Genomic DNA, 19173 nt, shown 5'->3' on the forward strand with positions numbered 1-19173 from the left:
TCTAGGCAGCAGCCCTGCCCTCGTGCATAGACTGCTCCCTCCAGGTTTGGCGTCACCTGCAAACCTGACAGGGTGCACTTGGTCACCCGCCTGACCACCCAACCAGGTATTTACCCCCGTGGTGGGGCACCCACCCAGAGCCTAACATCCAGCTTGGCTACAAGTGCTGGAAGCTTTCCTGAAGTCCATGTAAATGATATCCCCTGCTCTCCACTCGTCCACAAATCGGTCATTTTATCACAGAAAGCAATGAGGTGGGTGAAGCATTATTCGCTCTTGGTCAAGCCATGCTGACAGTTCCCCATCACCTTCTTCTCCCTCATGTGGCAAGACATGTGCTCCAAGAGTGGCTTTCCCAGGCACCTGAGTTGAAACTGGTCAACCTGCAGTTCCCCAGATTGTGTTTTGGCCCTTTTCCAGTTGTCAGGGACCTCCACCATCTACATGATAATAAAGATAGGAACATCTAAAAGAAGGGAACAATTACCAGCTGCCATTCCATGCCGTTTAAGTAGAAATTTCTCTTTCCACTGATCTTTTGCTTTGAAAAGCTGCCCTATGCTAATCGAAGATTAAAAGTTCCTGCAGGGTAGTTCTATTCTTTTAGTTAGAAGTGAAGTCAGACTTACTTGATGGTCATTGTCACAATTTTGTCCTTTTTTCATATTTCTGAACTTTAATTGGAGTCTTCTGTGTTTGAAACCTCTGGACGTGCATATGAACAGCGTGGCTTTGAGGAGTGAGATAATTACTTCCTTTAACCGAAGTACCACATGAACAACCTTGTAAATAAGGACATGCTGCCATGAAGTTTCCTTGGTGTTTTGCCAAAGTAGGAGGCTCACAGTTAGTGTAGCTCTATGCCAGGGCAGAGGTAAATGACACAACCATGTTGTATTTATGTGCAAAAAACTGTTCTGCATAGTAATGCATATGGTTTATGCCTCTCTACTCTTGAAGAGAGGACAAAGTACATTCTTTGTAGGCTCTGATTAGACAATAGATGTGAGCAACACGCCTGTATGAGATAGCCCTCGTATTTTGGACCACTTTCCTTTGTCTTCACAGATCTGAGAATAGGAAGATAAATCTTTCTAACAGCTTTTTCCCAGTAGAGAATGAAGTGTAGAAGTCCTGGCCCTCTGTATTGGTGTATCATACTGGTGGCTCAGAGATAAGAACATTACCAAAATACCCATTTTGCTCTGGCGTAAAACTGACATTATGACATGCTGATATATAGACTGGGAATATCCTCTGCGGTCTTAACAAATAAGGCATTCCACTGGATGTCTTTCTATGCTACTTTATAGGTATACAGAGACCAAGAATCAAGATCAGGGAAAATGTGCTACTAAAAATGCTCTAAAACACTACTCCCCTTTCAAATCCAACTGGAAGAAATAAACTTGCCCTATCCTTTTAACTGTAAGGAACTAAAATCCTGAAGAAATGTATTCACTGACTGCTAGATATAAACGAACTCCTTAAAACATTTCTAAATTTTCACATATGGGATTAAAACTTTTTGAAGTTTCAGAGGCTAAATTCTTATTTGAGCACTTCAAAGGCATAGCAAGTCACACCAGTCTCAGCTTGAAATGAGTAAGCCCTTAACAGAAATCGACAAACTAAGTAACATACGACTTTCTATCAATGACACTCTATGACTCATCATCTCAGCACAATTTTTAATGTAACAAGAAGGAAAAGGGTTTCTTCTTTATTTCAAAGGATGAAAGATAATGATTCTATCATTATAGATAGAACAGATCAGAACAGAAATTCTATGAAAAAAATCAGCAGCAACTAAAGTCAAAAATTGTGCATGAATTTTATTAGAATACTTTGTTTCCTGAGCAAGATTTACCACACAACATGCAGATGCATTTAATAATTTACTTCACTATACATTCTGCGCTTGTGACAGTGCACTAGGAACAGTTGTGCAACAAAAGTAGCAATTGAGAAAGTTTCCAGCTTTTAGTAATTTCAAAAAGTGACAGTATTTTCAGTAAACAAACAGAGCGTTACTAGTTACTAGTGTCAATGTTAAGTTTCCAATGCCTATCCAGCTGAAGTGATTAATTTCAGCAGCACATTTAAAGCTCTTTAGACTTCAACACAACTTCTACAATGGAAGTTTCAGCAGTGTTTATTACATTTTTTTCACAATCTTAGACATGAGAGTAAAAACTTAGCACAATCAGGCTCTTTTCTAATGGATCAATTGATTAAAAACACAGAAGGAAATAATAATGGTAGGAAGACAAACAGAATCTCAGCACAAGTAACTTACATCAGCATAATTCTGACAAGTTCTTTTGATGAAGCTCTGACCTCATTGCAAGAGTCCTACATACATGTACAGAAAAAAAAACAGCTCCACAAAATGTACTTAATTCAACCAGGTAACGCTGATGATATTCATTCACAGAAAACAGTGTGCAGCTGAGGCTCAATTCCACATCTTTCAGAAGCTCTAAATATTTAATTGTGAGTCTTTGTCTTTCAGGAAATGTAAGGGAATTCTGGGCATCTAAATGACGGACAGTATTCCTTTTAAAATCTGAGTATTGGGCATTTCAGAAAAAGTTGTGAATCTAACTTCTGTTAACTTTTATGCCTCGCTGCATGAAAGAGACACTAGAAAGCTATTTTGAAAACAGAAACCTGTTCACCAAAGAGTGTTATAAACAATTTAAGTAATAAAGCAACAGTGGCTTCTCTAATCACAAGTGCAGCTCTTTCACCATGAATGTTGAGTTACAAGGTTACGCTAAAACATGACACAAATATACTCCTGTGTTTGTTCAAAAAGAGAAGAAATACCACAACATACAGTACAGATGTACCACTGATTTCAATGTAACACACACCAACCATGTGTCAAAACTCAAAAAAAAGTGTCTGGATTAACCTGACAAGACACCGCTGTACATGCTACTGAGAAAGAAAGGTTGAGGCATACAAATAGAAAACGTGTTTTATTTTCGAGCAAAGCAAAGTTGGAGATGTACTCCAACATCCAAAGATGAACTAAGAAGATTGGCAAGATTACTGACTAGAATTCACTTAGTAAAATGCTAATCACATCAGTTCATAGCTGTGCTCATCTCTGAATTAATGATTACTAAATATATTAATGGCAGTGTAAAAAGAAAATTACTGTTTTATTTTTTAGTTTGGCTATAACCTCAGTGTTCTTTGGGAAGGTCTAATACTTTAATCTGAACTTTATTCTAACTGACAATGGAAAAACCAGCAGCAGTTTACAGACAGAAACACTGACAACTGCTGCTGAATGACACAAGTTTTCTGTTTTGTGTTTTGAAAGACCTCAATTATGCTGGATCACAGAACACTTCACTGCAGGGTGGCCCAGCAATTCGTGACAGAGTATCCTGGTTGGCATTTACATGCACAAAGCTGCTTAAATAATTATCCAGTCCCCACGTGCAGAGTGCTGCTCTTTAAGCTGTTAGTAGTCAACATTTTGCACACAAGAACAGCACTTTGTAGTATATTAAAAATCCCAAACACCTTTAAATGCTCTAAATGAAGGAGCCAGTAGTGTTAAAAAGAGAGATGAGGGAAGACATATTTCAGATTTGTACCACATACACAAGAACAAACACTTTAAAAAACTCTTCAAAACTCTTGGAAGGCCCCTATTCCGCAACCTGCATGATTAGAGAGGACGTATGTATTGTTTTCTGTGGAAACACTGAAAAAACTAACATGACAGAACAGAGAAAAACTGACACACACCTGAAGGAAGTCTCTGGGGAAAGAAAATTAAAATGCTTCCCTTCATCATATACAGAACATGTTCAAATTTATCTGCTAAGCCCATATGGCAAAGGAATCTCTGGTAACATTTACTTTTACTGTTAAAAAAAAGCACGCAGAAGAGATGGATTCATTAAAATCATGCTTCCCTAGGTAAGTTGATATCCCCTCTAACAAGACCGCCTGCTTCGGACAGAATGTAGTGTTACTGTGCTCCTCACGCTCCATCCTCAATCAAGTAAGTCAATGATTGTCACAAGTGTGGTGGTCACACTGACAGATTTCTTTTCGTGCCATGCAAGACTGCAATATTACACATTAGCAGTGGAGAACTTTAAAACGTCATGAGCATATCACGTTCTTGTACGCTGGTGTAGAACGGCCTCCCAAAGATAAAGGAATGTAGACCTGGTTTAATCTTCTCAGCCAAAGCCATTATTATGTTAAGATCGCCCTCTGCTGTTAAGTCAAGATCTATCTTTAAGCTACGAAGAGACTTAAAAGGTTTTTTCCCTTTTTGCCTGCAAGAAAATAAAAAAGGGTGTTGTAAAAAAGAACAGAGGAAGTTTCTCAAAGCCTGCTTTCTATTATCTGTTCACTTACGTGTCATCTTCTATGTATTTTATTAAAGTTAAGGCTTTTCTGTGAAGGACTAGCAGAAATTGTGCAAGGAAAGTACTCCTTAGAGACAAGCCAGGCTTCAGATGAAAGATCTGTAAAAAATTATACCAGAAAATTAGGTAGACATGGAAATTCAAGAATCATTTTAAGAATGTGGAATATAAAGAAACATTGCATATATATGTAACTTATCCTTGATTATAGCAAAGCAGGCACATTAACAACAGATTTGTAGATATGCTCAACATTCTTTTTTAGTTTTCTAGCTGCTCAGATGCAATAAATTAAGCTGTTTTACAATTCTGTTTGGATATAGTATTATTTTCCTTTTTAAAATGATCTGAAATTAAGCCCAGCCAGGTAGCTTTCTCAATACTGTAATTGTAGACATTGTTGCACAGCAATAGAAAATGTGCATTGTTTTTCATATGTAAGAAGGAGTTTCAGTATTATACTAATACTACAAACTACACAAGTATTTTTCTCTCCAGTTATGCAGAGAAGAATTGTAACACCATTACGAAAAAGAGCTACCAAGCCAACAAATCATCAATTCATGTTAAATTTCCTGTTACTAGGGCTCAAAATACTGAACTTTAGCTCTTGTTCTTTCTGAAAAAGCAACAATTACCTGATCCAGGAAGGCTTTTACTAATGTATCTCGATGCAGGATATCTTGAAAGACATTTCTATAGAAAAGAAAGCAAACAAACATGTGAAGTAACGCCACGAAGGGACACTAACTGCCCAGCAGTTGTACACAGCAATAGCATTACTATTTACAATCTGGCAGAAATTAAAAGTGAATTCAAAATTTTTAAAGCTAATACAGAATTCTAATGCAAAGCTTCCAGATGAAATGAACTAAACCCAGGAAAGCCATTGGGCCCTGTCAAATACACTTAGCTTTGTTATATACCTACTTAAAACAGACAACAAAATTGACATAAGATGGTCATAAGTACCACTGAAAATATATTTCAGTAATATTTAATGCAACAAAACTACTGACGGAACTGGTAAATTCCTCCAAAACGAATGCAACCACCAGAGCTGAAGAAGCTTCTTAAAAGCAAAAAGACCTCACGTACTTTATTAGAAAGTACACTTTGTACTACTTTACGTTCTTTTCCCAAATCAAGTAACTTTGAGAGATGTGAGAGAAAAGTACATACAAATCAGGTGTGAAACTCTCATCTGTGTGGATAATATGATCTTGAGACATTTCTTCATCTGAATTAGCTCTCCAAAATGCTGTCAGCTCGGATCTCATATATCGTCGTTGATTATAGATGTGTTCATGACAAGGGGGCATCTGCTTCACTGTATTGACATCTACATCTATATGTGTAGTAGGATATGGGGCATACATTACTTGACGGAAGGGCAACACAAAGCTTCCTGTTGCATCCTGTTTTAGTGAAAAAAATTATTCTTCCAGTTATTTTTTTTAAAAAAGCAAAGCTATATCGGACAAAACAATATTAAAGCATCATGCCTAAATTGTAAATCCCATTTGTTTAGACATGTTTTGTTTGAGAGAACTGGTGGTTGTAGCCCAGTAAAAAGTCCTTCATCCTCGATGATTCCCTTAATATAACAGTGAAAACAGGTACTGAGGTAACCTGTGTATTACAGTATTGCATCATTTGGTTCGTAAGCCCGTTAACATTACAGTATTATATTTATCTGGTAAGTTTAGACTGCTCGTTACAGCAAGAAGCATTATTTTTCTATTCATCTTCACCCACTGCTACAGCCCTTTTAAAATACTTGGGAACTGTAGGACTGATGGACTGTTCTTTTTTGGTTTTGGTACAACACAAAAACTTAATGCCTTTTGGGAGTCTAGCCCCAAGCAGGCAAAAGAGTATTATTATTGTACCTCAAAGTGTAGGAACAATTCTGGACAATACTCAAGAAATAAGATGCGTCAGAGAAAAGATTGGCTTGGAATTTTAACATGCAAATAGTTACAGGGAAAGCTATAGCGCCAGAAAGGAATCAAGGGAAAATGACATATTTCTTTGAACATCGATGTGTGTATGCGTGTGCATATCATATGCACACGCATACACATACATTGAAGAATGTTCTTAAACTACAGAAGAATAGAACCTTCCTAAGCGTACTTACTTTGAGTAAGCCTTGAACAAAAAGTCCTGACTCGTATTTGAAAGACGACTCATTTCTACAGAGTCTGGAACACTTCCGTTCTGATGGCGTAAGAAACAGACACAATGTTCTCACAATCTGCATTAAAAAGAACAGTTTTGAAAAACATGAAAATGTAAGGAATGAACTGATCTTCAAATGCAATTTCTGACTAGAATGTAGGCATTTCAAATGATGAACAAAAAAGGTCATCATGCTTATTAGAAAAGCCAAAACGCCATTATTACTCCAACTTCTTGTCAAATGAAGAAAAAATCCAACACTTTTTGGCAAAGTTTGTTTTTTAGCCAACTATGTAGAACAAACCACTTTTGCCTTCTGCTACCTCTTCCTATTACATAAACAAGAGTTACTGTAATTACTTTCCTAGCCTTTTAAGCCTCTTATTTTATTCATTCCATATTGAAACATCAGCTATTGTCTCCAATCAGGCACAGTCAATTTCCTAAATAAGTATCCATGCTTATTTCCTCAGTGATTTCCTCAAACTCTCCATTAAAACCAACAAAAATACTTCATTATCCATTTTCAAACTCCTGTGCTGCAACAGCTACAACTAATCAATCTCCAAATACAAACATGCATTCCATTCTGCTAATCTTTCAGTCTTAACCTGTCATGTCCTACCTGTGTCTGTAAGGTGTTTGAGAAGGCTCTATCCTTGCACAATGTGTTTATGCAGTACCTAAAACAATGACAACTTAGTTTCTGACTAATGCTTTTTGCCACTTCAGCAAGATGCAATAGGTGTTTTTTTACTTTAAGGAAAGCTAAAGTATGCCATAAAGAAAGCAATTACTTCAGAATGGTTGCGCCATGACACGAAGAGCATGCTGCTGATAAGAACCTGTGCAGAATTTATGAAATTTATCCTGGATGTATCTTGAGACTCACATTCTTCTAGACTGTTTTAGTCTAACTTACCAATACATTATTTTACATATTTTACTCATAACCGTTTAGACCTTAAAGCCTTTTAATTAATTATTTTACGAACTATAAACTTTAAGCTTTTTATAGCCACTTAAGCCTTTAGGATTTCCTTTACTATGCTAACTTAATCATGTGCAAATCTTACATCCCTGAAACAATACATATTAACTGCAGTTAGCTGATTTCAGCTAAGAACTGAGAATTTTGTTTTCTCTGGTTCCCCTGTCCCCCGTGATTATTTTTAATTTGAGTACTAGCATTCACTGTTCATTTGATCAGAGGTGCTTTACCATCACTGCCAATACACAATGCATTTCCTGGCCCCCCCAATTTTTATAAAGCATCACGAACTGCTTATTTCAAACCACAGGTTTACTAGCGGTGCCTTGAATTTTTTAAAAAGAAGACTATCGTATTTCATTACAGCAAGGAGCCCTATATATTATAAAATATATAACATATAATATGTATAGTTCACAATTAATATATAATATATTCAGCAGGCCCACTGTTCTTAATTTTTATTTCACATTAAAGCAATACGCACAGATACATATATATATCTCTATCTATCTATCTCAACAAGGGCATGAACTCGGAAAATTAAGATGAGGTTTTCCTCAAAGGAAGGTTTCAGTCTTACAAAATACATCAGAGCTCAATAATTAGTACATCACAATTAAAAACATAATCAGACAGAAAAGCCCAATACACAAAAACACTCCCTATCAGAAGATGAAGTTATGTGAATATACTGCTTCTCCACAGGTACCACTGTAGGACCTTTGTCGTGGTCTCAGGACATGGGACTATTGTTACTGCATGGCCCAGAGGCCCTAATGTAAATTAAAAACTTAAAATGCTACATAACTACACAAAACCTTACCCTCACAGCAGTATTGGAATACTCATTAAGTGCAGTGGTGCCTAATACCTGGAGGCTCTAGATTTGCACACTTTTATGAAACCCTTCTTTTCATTCACAGTTGCAGGGATATTCTGAATCAAAGAGGTTTATTAAAGGATTCAGCTGTGAATGTAGAGAGGCAATTGATTTAGTGAAACACCTTTTCTCACAAAGAAAACACCATTTTCTTCATGATTTGTCTCTGAATAGTCTAACAGAAAATTAACTTCAGTGTTTTTATTAGAAGGGATGGAGCAAACCCTAATTAAATGCAAGTCAAAGGGAAATCTCTCTGAACAAAACGCTGATACATGGCACTACGCTAAAAAGAAATACACTTTAAGAAATAATTCAATGGACAGTAAACACAAGTGTATCTCTTCCAGGAATTGCTTTTAATTTATCTGAAACTAGCATTTTGGTATAATCAAAAAGCTGTATACAAAAAAGGTACTTGGAGAATTCTGAATACTGAAAACATCCTCATTTGATTTTTCCTTTACATACTGGGTAAGCTTAAAAGAAGCATCAAGAAACTCTCCATTTACACCAAAATATTAAAGTAAAAGCAGTGCAGGTGATAGTTTCATATTGGTTCAAATTAAATATTTCATAACAAGCTTACAAGAGAGTTAAAAATAATAACAGCATGGGAAAAAAATGTCTACCACAAAAATGTAATTATTTTCCTGTTCAGGAATGACAGCTTCCAAGAGTGATCTTTTTTTGTCCCAAATAGACCATAATGATGTATATACTCTCCCCCGTTAAGAGGTACAACTAATGCTGCTGACTGTTTCTAGACCTAAAAGCTCCTAAACATCATCCCTACTGATGTGCTCCAGCAAGTATGACACACTGAGTGTTTTGTTGTTACAGGACTCAGTTTTAGGGGTTTATATCTGTACTTTGCCTCTTTCTGGTTCTTCTGGAAAGCTGAGTCAAACCTAATTTAAGACCTACCAGTTAAACTGTACACTTATTTACCAATTAAGTTTTAAAAAGGTTGAAGATGAAGTCAACACAAACACAGCTATGAAGAAAAAAATGCTGGAATTGCTGGAATGGTTTAAGGTCCTAGTAAGCTTGCCTGTTTCAACATGTGTGTGTGACTACAGTCTCCACAGCTTTGAGGTTCCATGAAACAAGCAGTTCATGATGCAGAAGTACATTTATTCCCCAGCATAAGAAAAATTATGCAGATACTAATTTCTTAAAGAGTACACAGACAATACTCATTGACATAGCTGAACTGGGCAAGCCAGTTCAGACCTATTCAATTTGTACACTTTAGCTAACAAACCTAATTTTAAAAGCTCAGACTCATTTACTACTCGTTTATATACAGTATCAATCAAATTAAATACATTGGTTTTCTTATAGTTGCCAGAATACAACTGATAAGGTAATTTTCAGGCAGAATTATCAACTGCTAGACCAATCTGAAGAAAGATAACCAGACAACAGTATTCCTTCTTCAACCTCAGGTATATTTATAGATAAACCTTGTTCCAAATAACACACTAACACTCCTAATAATCAGCGTTTAAGTTTGGTTTATTAGAAAGCGCATTACCTTATTAACTTTTTCTGCGCTGCTTCCTACAACTACAGAACAACCACAGGTCTGCAGGTGTGAACTAATTGCACTGCAAATAAAAACAAACATAGGTTAATACATTTAACCAGACTTTTCAAATAAAAAAATTATCATCTTCACAAGAAGAATGAAGTGCTGCTAGTATAAATATAGGCCAATAGCTATAGGCCCATACTCACAGGACCTCACACTGCTGTGTACGTTACTGCTGAAATCTGAAAGTTCGACAGTATCTACATTTACATTTTGATTAATAAAATGATTGGCACTCAGAACCTCCAAACACCAGTTACAGAGCAAACAAAGACTGTCTATTGCTACTATCTAACTGTATTACAGAATTTGTATAAAATAATTCATCTAAAGTAAAAGAAGACGTATTAATAATGAAGGATTTGAAACCACCCTAAAAGAAGATCTATGCCATGGTTGTCCTCATTTTCTGAAACCGTGGATCAGAAGCCAGTTTTGGGAGACTTGGCAGGTAAACTGTTCTACTCTTGGTAACTACATGGGCAAGAGCACATCGCAAGCTTGAGTCCCTCAGAATATACACAGGCATGCTGGAAGTTGAGTGATCTTGTCTTGTGAATTGCCAGCAGCACAGATCTGATTTAGTTTATCTTAAGTTTGGAGGCTGCAGTAAATATACCTGGACTAACCTTGACAACTCTTAACTTGTCCTTAAGAAACATCTGTTGAGGTTTCTTACCCTCATCTTCTCTTTCCCCTTGCACTTTCTCAAAACAACACCTGGCCCACAGCTTCAAAAAGTCTAGATACCCTAGAAAGTCTAGATACTATTAAAAAATTTTCTCCAAAATCTATGAATATACAGAAGTGCATTTATGCTATCAAAGATGCATTGTATGTGATTAACCGGTTCTAATAAACACCTCTAATTCATAAGGACCAATTACACTCAGACTCTGAAATCCTACAAGTGCACTTTGTAGTGGATCTGCTACTATATATCTTACCCAGTATATTCTGAGAGTTCAATTTAAGGCCATCTGAATACTTACGAATTCTTCCTTTGGGGCAGAAATAGATGTTCAGTTTCATTTAGAAGTTACTAAAAAAGCATGACTGCTTATTTTAGAGGTTGGTATTGTTGATATGGCAATTTTTTTAATTTAATCTAATTTTTATTCAATGACATGTATAAATTCATATAAAACTGTATTTAAGACTTGAAATGTGAACCCAGATGAGCTGAGCAGCTTTGCAGATAAGCTAAAAACCAGGCATTTGAACCCTGCACACGAATGGCCAAGTTATTCTTTTCTTTTCAGGACAAAATTTCCAGGGAGAAGAAGTAGCAAGAGGAGATAACTGACACCCTACGGTCTACTACCTGCCCAATAGATCTCCATCTGCTATGAGAATAGCTCATCATTGTAAGATCAATAGCTCTAGTTGTTTACAATAATCCATTCCATGCTATTCACTTCATTATTTCCCAAATTCTCTATGGAACTAAGTACTACATTATTGTGAAGAATGAGTTAATTTAACACATGAATTTCTGTAGTACTGAAAGTGTATGTGATGCTGTATAAATAGATGGCACTAAGGACTACATAAATGAATGCAGTTACACCGGAGATGTTCTGAAAGGTAACAGAACATCAATTAAAATCTATGAAATATGCTTTCCCACAGGAAGAGACCAAGTTGCTCTCAAGTGCAGCTACTTCCACTTACACATTAAAAACAGGGGGAAAAAAGAGAAATACAATTTAATAATAAGTATTCTATATGCCATACCATTAATGACTCTTATTCATAGTTCATGTAGTAAACACAACCCAGGTTTTTTGGTATTTCATAAAAATGTAAGACTTTGACTTATATTCTCATAAAATTAAACGTAAGTGTCAAAGGAAAATAATATTTGATAGGAATTCTATTATCAAACAAATAACTCTGTGACGACACAGTCTATAGAGATGCAGCTATTAGCCCAGAGCCATTCTTCTAAAAAGACAGCAACTTCTACAGCATTTTATAGACAAAAATCTCAAAAAACCAAATACATGTCATCCTCCCCACTCCTATAAAGAAAACTAATCTAATACATATTCATATGCACATGGAGATAAATATATATCTTCCCATGCAAATACAGATACATATATATGCACACACAAGTTTAAACCATTTTATTACAGCATAAATCAAAACTGAAATTCGTACTTGAGAAGAAAGCCTTCATGGCAACTATCCCCAATGTCATCATCATTTAGCACCGTGTCACTTATCTGAAATGCAAGTAAATATAAACAAAGGTTAGACAAGGATCTGCAACACATTCCAATTAACTGATTTTTGTTTTTAATGATAGGTGGGAACAGTTTGGGAACTATTTGAGCTAAGTTGTAAGACTGCCCAAAAAAGCACAACCTTAAAAAGACCTTCTGACTTCAGCCAAAGCACTTTGAAAATGAGAAAATAACTCGATTATTAAACGTCCTTTACCAGTCACGAGTCAGATTTCTCCCAGTGATTTTTTTCTATAACCTTGTCCAGAATACTTTAAATTAGTGCATGTGAGATCACTTCTACTTCTTCCATAAGAACACTAAACCACACCAAAACAGGTATTAACATTAAAACCATTTACCTCCCCATTCATTTGTTTTGCATCAAATAGCCTTTCCACTCCACTCTTAAAACCAGTATCATCCTACACAGTCAATTTTGCTAAGTGCTGACCATAAAAATCACTGCTAGTACTATTATATTTACTAAGCTAAAACAGTTATGTTAAACCATTCCCTATACCACTTAGGAGACCTTGATGTGAAACAACTTAAGTGTGCAAGAATTTATGACAACTGTGGGATTTTGTCTGCCAAAGAGAGCACCAAACCAGAGTGCCAAAGCCACTTTTTTTATTCAGGATGCGAAGAACACAAGGACTTACATCTATTTCTTCTGGAACACTGTGTGATTTCATAGATGAAAGGAGTTCCATTACAGGAATGACTTCTCCTGTCAGCATTGGAATAATGCTCTGACCCTGCGCAATAAATAAAATGCTTGAGGTAAAAGCACATTATGCGATATTAGAAGTTACTACTAACATGAACTTGCAATATTACATGCAAAACGTCTTTAACTTTCTATTATTTGGAAGTGTGGTATGAGTGGAAATTGATGCATAGACTTCTTGGGCTTTGCTCATCAATAATTATGAACTGGAAACATACACTTTGCTTCTTAACGTCATGTCTAAAAGGTATTTCCAGGGTCCTATGCCAATTTTCACAATCAGTTTGATTGACCCAGACAAGAAGTATTTGGAGTGAGATAATTTGATCATACCATCTTACGTGCAATTACTGTTAAGCATTTTAGATCCAAGTCTGATGTTTTAAGAATGACAGGAAACCAAAACCAGGCATATTAGTTATTAACACACAAAATTACTTATCTGATTTATCTATCACAAGAAACTGAAGCCACAATTTCATATTTACAGTTTCAGAAATCAAATTCTTTTCACAGTCTTATACATTAGGTCTCCAACCACATTCCAATATGACAGACTCCGTACGTCTCTGTAACTCGAAAAGGTAACGACCTAGTGAAAAACCATCCTTGATAGGAGGCGAGCATGAATCTATGGAAGCTACTACCTTTACAGAGCTTCAAGTTCAAGTAAATGACTTTCCTTTTCTGAAAGGTAATATTCTTCATAGATTTCCACTTTACCCATAAAGTGATGAAATATATTTTCCTTCAACTTGTTCACAGCTTCCATCATCCTATCTTCAGAAACTTTGCCTCCTGTGCATGGCAGGTCATCAGCCAGTCCAAAGTATCTTCCTGGATCCCAAAAATAAGAAGCAGCACCAACTTCTACAGTCACCAGATGCAGTCAGATAGTTTCGTGATGGTGTGCCATACGCATCAGCCAGACGGCCCTTACCTGATCCTCCATTCTCTCCGTGCCTTCCAAGACAATCTTCTGGAAATGTTCTTGCCTCTCCTGAGCAAGAGAAGCAGTTAAATATCAACGCTCTGGTATTTGTTTATATATGTATGCACACAACAGTCAAATGGTACAGTTTCTTCCCTGTGGAGTCACGCTTCTTAGATTCAAATTTCGATGTTCAAGTCTTTTTTCTTTTACAGAGTTGACATTAGTGGAAAGTGATGTCATTTTAAACAGATCAATGCTCCCTGCTCTGCCCCCCACCAAACCTCTCACATGCCTGGGCAGGAGGAGCAGGAAAGGGAGGGTGTGATGACAATGACAAAACATTAAGTTTCTTCATTACAGATCAAGAAAATGCCAAATGATCAGATTGTGGTGCAGAATTCCACTTTATGTAGGGATTTTTATTTTCAAATGGATAAGGTACAGACTGATGGTTCCTGATGCAGCAAGAGAAAAATAAGATCTCCAGAATGAGAAAAATTATTTGGTTGGGGAGGGTAGAAAAAACAGGACTTTTTTTTTTTTTCCACATTTTGAGACACTGACAAGTCTTCAAAACATTGTTTTATAACCAAGTACAGGAGACACAAAACCTCAAAATACACAAAACACAATGTACAAAAAACCGGACAAAGTTCTCAAAACACTCATCAGCATCTGAGTAGCAAACTGCATTCAAAATGCAACTTACAATGGAATCAAGTTATTATTCACAAAGAGAATTTGGCATTAATCACTGGAACAATCAATACAATATACAAAAAGTGGAAGATGCTGTGAGAACTAATGATATCTTTTGCTAGATGCTGACAGGTTATTGCATTTTTATTGGTTACTCATTAGTTTCCTGTGACTGAACTACTCAAAGTTGATCAACTTCAAGTAGGAAAAGAGTTTACGTAACTTTTTTTGAGCAGCTGAATAGGGAACAAGCTACAGAAACTTGCCCTAAAACAGTAATAAAACTTGTCTAACCATCTAAAAGAAGCATCTGTGAAAAACAATACTGGAACGAGGCAGATTCCTTCAGGGCACCTCCATCCTTGAGTTCAGTGTCAGTGCAGCAAGACATCCTTGACAATGAAGATCCTTTGCTTTAAAAGAAGTCAGTCTCCATGTGAAGATAAGGCTGAACGAATGGTGTAAGCCACTTCTTTTCAGAAATGTAACCGCTCAAAATTATTAGACAAACATCTGGAACATAAAATTGAAGTAGATAAAAGGGGTTTTCTAATCCCATACAGACAACTTGCTTCGAGTTGCTTGTCTGTCTTTACCAGTCTGAACATTGTTCCATGTTTCTGCTAGTCCTTGAGTTCAGAAGGCTTCTTCTCTAAAGTCTAGCTGGAACTGTTGTCTGGCTCTACACCGAACTCGTGAGAGCTGATAACCACGACCATTAGAAATTCCAGAATAGATACAGAGTTCCCTTCAGATACGACGTCAACATTTCTTGTTCTGTTGTAGCCATAGTAGCTGAACTGCCTCAAAACACAAACTACAAAATGAGCCTGTCTTAATTCAATATTATCATTCTACAACTCATGCCTAAATTTTAATCTATATTTTCAAAGCAGTTTTCTCTCTTCTAGGTAAGGCTGCAGAACTGCAGATGTATGCAGGGATCTTTGATCTTCCTCCAAAGAAAAAAAAAAAAAGACAATAAATGTCTATTCCAGAATGTATCACTGTCTCAGCTAACCCATCTGCTTCAGCAGACCTATCTGCTTCAAGAATATCCGAAAAAGAATGAAGAACTTAATGACTAATTTCTGAGGAAACTAGTAGAAAACATTTTTTTTGTCATTCTCAATGCCAGTTGAAGGCTATTTCTACTGTGGAAACAAACTGATTTGGATTGATGTCCAAAAGGAGAGAAGACGTACTATAGTTAAGAATGAGGGACAATTCTTATTTGACCACTCACATTAAAAGTCAGTACAGAGGACACTAAATGACAGAGAAGCAATGTAATCAACAACATGAGATAGCATTCAGTTACGTCAAAAGCACTAACATTGAGCAGGCTTTTAGAAGAGTAGATTAGGAACGAAGTATTTGTGTTTCTACTATTGAAAATGAACTTTATGTCCTATCCTTCCTCTGAAAAATAAAACCCAGAAGTATCAAGAGCCAACATGATGGAAAACACTGCCAGCCATCATCAGGCAATACAGCAAAAACCAGTGGAGTTTGTTCATGTAGCAAAAAGGAAACACCACCACAAAAATTAACATCAGCTTATTATTTCTGGATTCTTACTTAGTTCACATAAGAGCACTCAAAAAGGAAGTTTAAAGTATGTTGACGAGAAGTCTCAAAACAGAAGAGGAACAAAAACTATCAGACAAACAGGCACCACCATACACATTACAGCTGCCATGCAATCTACTGCTCTAAGACAACTTGTACTCCATGAAGACGACAGAGATTTTAATTTTTATTATTAGAATGTTATTTATTTTAAACAAAAATACATAACAATTTTCACTTAATAAGGAAATATCCATAATGTACCCAAAGGTAGGAGTTGCAATTTTTCAGAAAAATTTAGCATGTTTTTGAATTTCAAAAGTAGAAATACGTGGACTAAAAGCAGATGTATTTTCATGGTTCTCCCATTATTTTTACACAATTTAACACTGGCCAAACTGTTCGTTGATACCCTTGTCTTGAAAAATGAAACTGTAATAACAATGACAACAATAACTGCATCAGTTCCCTTGTCTGGACCTCAACAGTGAAAACAATGATTTGAAACAGTAAATTTAAAATTCTACCTAGTTTAAATACAGTAATTAACACAGTTAAAAGCAACAATTTATATCAAATTCAGAGAGAGGAAAAACTGTACAGGATACCTATTTCACCTAGATAGCCTGGTTATATAATATTACCAGGATAAATCATACGGCTAAAATCCCCAGCCTTGAATTTGCTGACATATTGATAACTTCTAACCTTCAAAATTGTATACTTGTAGAAAGGTCAGCCTCCTCTGAGTTGTTGTGTTTGGATTGCTACATAACCGGTGTCACAGAATCTTAAGTTTTGCTTTTGCTCAAGACAACTTGGACAACTGTTTTTAGTAATGAACAATAAACCTACCTTATGCATCCATATTCTTCCTTTCCTTATAATATGTGTTAACCTATCCACGCACACTCTGTGAAGCGGCAGGTAGAAGCCAAGTTCACTTTGTGGAAGTATAATTGATAGTCCATATGTGCTTCTGTCTCCATTCCAGTTTCCATCAAAGATTAATGACACGATGATTACCCTTTTTTCTGCCAAGACGAAGAACTTCACATCTATTGCACCGCTTTCTGCATTCCGAAGTATTTCTCCGTTGAGGGTGTGGTTAGCAAGAAAAGTTATTTCACCATCACTGAGAAGCACCTGTTTGGTCTTTGGGGCCCAGATATGCCGCACTCGGGGGCCAAGAATATTGTCCCAGTAAGCAAAAGTGGCAGCTAATAAAGGCGACTCGCCATTCAAAGAGATCTCTGTTTTAGCAACTGCAGGAGATGGTGGTGGACAAAGAGCTGACATGCCTGCTTCCCCTCTCGTGTATAACTGAAATGCTTACATCACCTAAAAAGAAGTTTTCATAGAAGAAAAAACAAAATTAGAGCAGCACTCATTATTACCTCATCTTCTTTTGTTTCCAAGACTTCAAGAGATAACCTGACTTCTACACTTGAGATTTCACTGTATTCTTCATTCAGGAAGGAAGCGTATATGCATACCTTCCACATAACGAAGTGGTATACTTTACAAATGTTAGTCAGTCAGACTATACAAGTATACTTTACTCACTATACAAGTACGATGAGCCTGAACAATATTGAACTTGTGTAAGAAAACTGACATACAATAAATATATCCTTTGATATATCATGGTGACATGCAGGGTGTTGCAATACAAGACAAATGTTCAGCACTTTATAGAATGTATTGATGGAAGTCTTCATATTGCGTAAACACAATCCTGAAACATTTTCCCTAGCAGTTTCCAACAACTCTACAGCTTCCCCATTTTGATGGGGCTGCAGAAGATAACAGGAAGTTTCACCTTCCCTGAAAGTTATGCTAGAGTCACAGGAACACATTAAATAAAAAAGCTTTACAAACAAATTCAACCCAGGATGGAAAACTATAAAAGCTAAAATGCGTTTATCTTGATGAAACCTCACATGACCAGACCTCAGCTTTCCTTTTTTCTCTGCCTGCAGGACTCCACAGGACAGCAGAGGGGAACCCCCCCGCCAGCATGAAAGGAGCAGTAACACCCATCCCACCGACACAGCTGTAACTCGCCAGATCTCTGGCACCGTTTCGTTTCATGTATCTGAACTTTATTCCCCTTGTGAGCGTCCCTGATAAGATCGTCCAGGTGCACTTCCTCACAGCAGGAGGGCAAAGCACCTTTCTCTCTGGCTACTTCTCAGGCCCGACTGAACACCACTAGGCCGTCCCCTGCCAGCCGGTGACCAACCCGGATGGCGGCGGGGAAGCCGAGCCCGTTTGAGGCTCCAAATGTGACTTCACGGCTTCAGGGAAGACCAAAGGGAGCGTCAGCCACCCCTGCCTCCTTACGCTCATGGGCTGACGAAGACTTACTCTCCCCACAGCCCTTCCACAAAAGCCAGCCGCCGCCAAGCAGGGCAGCGGCGGCACACGGCGGCCGCCCGGAGCTGAAACACCGCGCTCCCGGCCTGGATCAGGCCCGTTTCGCACCCTCCAGGTCTGGTCTGAACTTCGGAAAGGACCCACCCCCCCGGGGAGGCGGTTGGGAGGCGAGCTACGAGGAGGCCGAGCTCCTTCCCTCGGCCAACAGGAGGGGAGGACGGCACCCCCGGAGCGCAAAGCGCGGCAGCCCCCGCACCCCGCCGCCCACGGCCCCGCGCCCGCCTCACCTGCGCACCAGCCGCCGCCCCGCGCATGCGCCCGCCCCCTTCCCGCCTGCCCACACAGCGGCGGGCCTCAGCAGCGCCCCCGCGCAGGCGCTGCGCCGCCCCTCGCCGGCGGGAGGCGGGAGCGGGCGGTGCCGGCGGCGGGCGCTGCTCGGGCGCGGAGCCGAGCTGCCCAAGGGCCTGCCGGAGCCGCGGGGGCAGGGCTGTGTTGGATGATGGCAGGGGCGGGAGGGCGGCGGTGATACCTCACGGCTGTCGGGCGGCGGAGGGAAAATGGCGG

General features: G+C 38.0%; 1 protein-coding gene across 6 annotated transcripts; it reads right to left on the reverse strand.

Moving 5' to 3' along the window:
• Nucleotides 1–1810: 1810 nt before the first annotated feature.
• On the reverse strand, nt 1811–18945 carry C9orf72 (C9orf72-SMCR8 complex subunit). 6 transcript variants are annotated; one of them, XM_075138103.1, is made up of 11 exons: nt 18897–18945; nt 17086–17571; nt 13966–14025; nt 12958–13053; nt 12228–12292; nt 10005–10077; nt 6550–6666; nt 5589–5824; nt 5045–5102; nt 4396–4505; nt 1811–4313 (listed from the first exon to the last, which is right to left on the reverse strand). In XM_075138103.1, the coding sequence occupies exons 2-11, from the start codon at nt 17527–17529 to the stop codon at nt 4127–4129; spliced, it is 1446 nt and encodes a 481-aa protein (XP_074994204.1). In that variant the 5' UTR covers nt 17530–17571; nt 18897–18945; the 3' UTR covers nt 1811–4126. The 6 variants fall into 6 exon arrangements, with proteins under 6 accessions (XP_074994204.1, XP_074994205.1, XP_074994206.1 ...); XM_075138104.1 differs by lacking the exon at nt 18897–18945 and adding an exon at nt 18601–18863; XM_075138105.1 differs by lacking the exon at nt 18897–18945 and adding an exon at nt 18174–18594.
• Between the last annotated feature and the right edge of the window lie 228 nt (nt 18946–19173).

Source organism: Calonectris borealis, chromosome Z (genome assembly GCF_964195595.1).
Source record: "Calonectris borealis chromosome Z, bCalBor7.hap1.2, whole genome shotgun sequence".
Taxonomy (NCBI): domain Eukaryota; kingdom Metazoa; phylum Chordata; class Aves; order Procellariiformes; family Procellariidae; genus Calonectris; species Calonectris borealis.